Raw genomic sequence first — 5,831 nt, forward strand, 5'->3', positions numbered from 1 at the left:
CACATATTTACCTCATGACCGCTACTTAAGATCTAATGAAAGGTCTTCTTTTTCAAACTATTATGATTGTTTTTGATTTGATGGACGTGACCTCTGGTGACTTTAGCTCTCCCATGAGAATACGTTTGAATGCTTAACATTTAATAATGACAGGCTTTTAGGGAAGCCTGGCCGGCGTTTGAGAAATTGTGGTAAGATAATGGCGAATTAACTTCACTCGGTATTGTAATAATTAAACTAAACCCTTTTAATATCAATTTTAATCACAACATATGTTAAAATGCACCTAATAATCGGGCACTGTAAAAGTAATTATAGCAGCACTGATACGCGTCATTGAACATTGTATTGTACAAAAAGCAGCGCTGATATTAACATATTTGCGCAGCTTGTAGAAACAAATAGGGTCTAAAGGCACAACCCTGCCGTGGCCAAGTGGAAAGGGCACGTGGTGTGTGTTTACTCCACCACCGTGGTCAAGGAGCTGTTGTACAATATGGCAGGGGAATTGATATCTCATGTTATCGTTTAGGTAACGGGAGAAGATCTATTAGAGGCCCGACGGACATATGTCGTGATTTTATAAACCGAACAATTATAAATAAATGATTGCAGTTTAAGTAGTTAATTATGCTGGTATTAATGATATCACATGACAATCAGACTGAATGGCGAGAGGTAATCTGTTAAACTAATAACTGATAGGTTGAAAATTATATTTTTTTAAATGCCTACCATGGAAACCACAGGAAATAGGTGATGTGGTAAAAATAATGAAATCGTATGCCCTATCTATCAGATACCAGTGTTTCTGGATACAGAGAGGGGAGTTCCACTGTGAAAAAAGCATACAATTTCATTACTTATATAAAGGAGAGAACTCGGGTCGTCAAAAACGTCACTATTTGTTATAAAGAGTTGCGTCCCTTAATTTTGCTAGGATCTGATGATCATGGTGTCACTCACTCGCCCAGTCATTTCACTAAACCGATTTTCTCACTGCCACTACAACTTTCACAAGAGCTACGTCTCTCACCTAGTGTACTACATCTGCCACATCGAGTATTAGGCCAACCACACTACGCCGACGACAAGGGGTACTACATATACCACCCCATACACTGCATCTACCACCACGGATACTACATCTACCACCACGGGTACTACATCTACCACCACGGGTACTACATCTACCACCACGGATACAACATCTACCACCACGGGTACTACATCTACAACCATGGGTACTACATCTACCACCACGGATACTACATCTACCACGACGGGTACTACATCTACCACAACGGATACAACATCTACCACCACGGGTACTACATCTACCACCACGGATACAACATCTACCACCACGGATACAACATCTACCACCACGGGTACTACATCTACTACCATGGGCACTACATCTACCACCACGTATACTACATCTACCACCACGGATACAACATCTACCACCACGGGTACTACATCTACCACCATGGGTTTTACATCTACCACCTCGGATACAACATCTACTACCACGGGTACTACATCTACCACCACGGGTACTACATCTACCACCACGGATACTAAATCTACCACCACGGATACAACATCTACCACGACGGGTACTACATCTACCACCACGGATACAACATCTACCACCGAGGGTACTACATCTACTACCATGGGTACTACATCTACCACCACGTATACTACATCTACCACAACGGATACAACATCTACCACGACGGGTACTACATCTACCACCTCGGGTACTACATCTACCACCATGGGTACTACATCTACCACCTCGGGTACTACATCTACCACCATGGGTACTACATCTACCACCACGGGTACTACATCTACCACCACGGGTACTACATCTACCACCACGGGTACTACATCTACCATCATTAGTACTACATCTACCACCACGGGTACTACATCTACCACCACGGGTACTACATCTACCACCACGGATACTACATCTACAACCTCGGGTGCTACATCTACCATCATTGGTACTACATCTACCACCATGGGTACTACATCTACCACCACGGGTACTACATCTACCACCACGGGTACTACATCTACCACCACGGGTACTACATCTACCACCACGGGTACTACATCTACCACCACGGGTACTACATCTACCACCACGGATACTACATCTACAACCTCGGGTGCTACATCTACCATCATTGGTACTACATCTACCACCACGGGTACTACATCTACCACCACGGGTACTACATCTACCACCACGGGTACTATATCTACCACCACGGATACTACATCTACCACCACGGATACTACATCTACAACCTCGGGTGCTACATCTACCACCACGGGTACTACATCTACCACCACTGGTACTACATCTACCACCACGGGTACTACATCTACCATCATTGGTACTACATCTACCACCACGGGTACTACATCTACCACCACGGGTACTACATCTACCACCACGGATACTACATCTACAACCTCGGGTGCTACATCTACCATCATTGGTACTACATCTACCACCATGGGTACTACATCTACCACCACGGGTACTACATCTACCATCATGGGTACTACATCTACCATCATGGGTACTACATCTACAACCTCGGGTACTATATCTACCATCATGGGTACTACATCTACAACCTCGGGTACTACATCTACCATCATTGGTACTACATCTACCACCACGGGTACTACATCTACCATCATGGGTACTACATCTACCACCACGGGTACTACATCTACAACCACGGGTACTACATCTACCACCACGGGTACTACATCTACCACCACGGGTACTACATCTACCATCATGGGTACTACATCTACCACCACGGGTACTACATCTACCATCATGGGTACTACATCTACAACCTCGGGTACTACATCTACCATCATGGGTACTACATCTACAACCTCGGGTACTACATCTACCACCACGGGTACTACATCTACCACCTCGGGTACTACATCTACAACCTCGGGTACTACATCTACCATCACGGGTACTACAACTACCACCACGGATACTACATCTACCATCACGGGTACTACATCTACCACCTCAAATACTACAACTACCATCACGGGTACTACATCTACAAACTCGGGTACTACATCTACCATCATTAGTACTACATCTACCACCACGGGTACTACATCTACCATCATTGGTACTACATCTACCATCACGGGTACTACATCTACCACTTCGGATACTACATCTACCATCATGGGTACTACATCTACCACCACGGATACAACATCTACCACCTCACATACTACATCAACCACCACGGGTACTACATCTACCACCTCACATACTACATCTACCACCACGGATACAACATCTACCACCTCACATACTACATCTACCACCACGGATACAACATCTACCACCTCACATACTACATCTACCACCTCACATACTACATCTACCACCACGGGTACTACATCTACCACCTCGGATACTACATCTACCACTTCGGATACTACATCTACCACCACGGGTACTACATCTACCACCTCACATACTACAACTACCATCATGGGTACTACATCTACCACCTCAAATACTACAACTACCATCACGGGTACTACATCTACCACCTCAAATACTACAACTACCATCACGGATACAACATCTACCATCACGGGTACTACATCTACCACCTCACATACTACATCTACCACCACGGGTACTACATCTACCATCACGGGTACTACATCTACCACCTCAAATACTACAACTACCATCACGGGTACTACAACTACCATCACGGGTACTACATGTACCACCACGGGTACTACATCTACCACCACGGGTACTACATCTACCACCACGGGTACTACATCTACCACCACGGGTACTACAACTACCATCACGGGTACTACAACTACCATCACGGGTACTACATCTACCACCTCGGGTACTACATCTACCACCACGGGTACTACATCTACCACCACGGGTACTACATCTACAACCTCGGGTACTACATCTACCACCACGGGTACTACATCTACAACTTTGGGTACTACATCTACCACCACGGGTACTACATCTACCACCACGGGTACTACATCTACCACCACGGGTACTACATCTACCACCTCGGATTCCACTGCTGTTCCAACTACAACTACAACCATTTTAAATCTGCTATCTCTACAAGTAACGGATATACTGTTTTCCATGAATCAAGTAAACCAACGTTGGCAACCAGTACGTATACAAGGTGCACGCGTTTCAGCTGCAATTAACACTATTAAAGTGAAGAAATAAGTATGTTTACGCAGTGTCGAGTCGATTCACTTGGATTCAGTCTGAAGCTCACACATCTGAAAGACTGCTTTGCCAAAGTTGTTTTTCCTGGCAGAGCGATGTCTCTCGGATGTTGACAACAAACACACACCGGTGATGGGGGCCTGGGTGGGACATTCGTCACCAACTTTTCCTGTATTGTAATGGAAATACTGAATTTTGCAGGTAACAAATTGTGTTTGTCACTTCTAGATAACCATCTAGTGTATTAGCAACATGAACTACGGGATTAATCATGTACAAGGCGGCTAAATTAGGATTACATAGATTTTTATCGATGAGCTAACAGCAGTGTCAGGGGGACGGAGCAGCGCGAGCACTGACGCAGAGATTGTAACATAACACTCTCCCTCAAACTCCCAAGGGTGCTGCACAAAGGATTTCAATCATCCTCTCGCTGGTACGGGAACACGTTTCAATCTGATTTCAGTAGCTTTTGTTAAATTTTCAAGAAAGATTAAAAACACAGGTGAAAGGGTGAAGAAATCTCACTGAACATTTGACGAGAAAAAATGCAAAATGCATCACCTGCATTGGTGAATGCCCCGTAATTGGAATAGCCACATATCCCCTTCGTTCTCAACTGAGATTGCTAGTGGCACTGTTTAGAATACAAACATACCCCTTGATTCTTCTACATAACAACAATGCGCGACCACATGACGCCAAAGCGCCCTCGCCTATTTCGTGTATGTTTCATTAATCAAATTTTAACGGAATATATCAAGTCTTAATAATTCCCCGTCAATTTCAATCTCGTTAAGTTTACACCACGGAAAGATTTTATCATCAATTTAAAACGTGATGTAGAGATTTCAAGGCAGTGTGTAAAGGTAACAATCCCATGATGCAACTGTGGGTACACTCATATCTAGATCAAGTCTGTGATTAATCATAGGATAATAGATACCATGTGTTCTGGAAGATATTGCAAGGTAGAAGCGTTCTTTGAATTACCGGGATATATTTATATGAATTAATCGGTTTTGACGTTTTGTTTTAATCAACATTTCAATTGGATGAAAATTCCTTTTTCACGAATGTGTATATTTTGTGTGTGTTAGTTTACATTCGTGATGCTTGAGAGCGTGTTTTATTTTGGTATATGTTAAATCAACAACTTCAGTGTGTCCGTTGGTATTTTGACCGATTTATCATCACAGTTATGTTAAATCTTTGAGTGAGTATGGTTTTACGTCACTTTCAGCAATATTCCAGCAATATCACGGCGGGGGACACCAGAAATTGGCTTCACACATTGTACCCATGTGGGGAATCGAACCTGTGTCTTTGGCGTGACGAGCGAATGCTTTAACCACTAGGCTACCCGACCGCCCCTTTAAATCTTTGAACGACAATTTTGATGAAAGTATTTAACCACTTTAATAGCTGTTTAGTGAGTAACAGAGTATTGTTTTACGCCGCTTTTAGCAATATTCCCGCAATATCACGGCGGGTGACACCAGAAATGGGCTTCACACAT

General features: G+C 43.6%; 1 protein-coding gene across 1 annotated transcript; it reads left to right on the plus strand.

Moving 5' to 3' along the window:
• Positions 1 to 2,284: 2,284 nt before the first annotated feature.
• On the plus strand, positions 2,285 to 4,492 carry LOC125380962 (integumentary mucin C.1-like; the record flags this gene model as incomplete). Its single annotated transcript, XM_048396749.1, has 3 exons — positions 2,285 to 2,479; positions 3,839 to 3,911; positions 4,404 to 4,492. Coding segments are annotated over 3 exons (357 nt in total), but the record flags the coding sequence as incomplete, so codon positions are not given.
• Positions 4,493 to 5,831: the final 1,339 nt, after the last annotated feature.

This window comes from Haliotis rufescens, unplaced genomic scaffold (assembly GCF_023055435.1).
Source record: "Haliotis rufescens isolate VD_foot unplaced genomic scaffold, xgHalRufe1.0.p SCAF_16, whole genome shotgun sequence".
Classification (NCBI taxonomy): domain Eukaryota; kingdom Metazoa; phylum Mollusca; class Gastropoda; order Lepetellida; family Haliotidae; genus Haliotis; species Haliotis rufescens.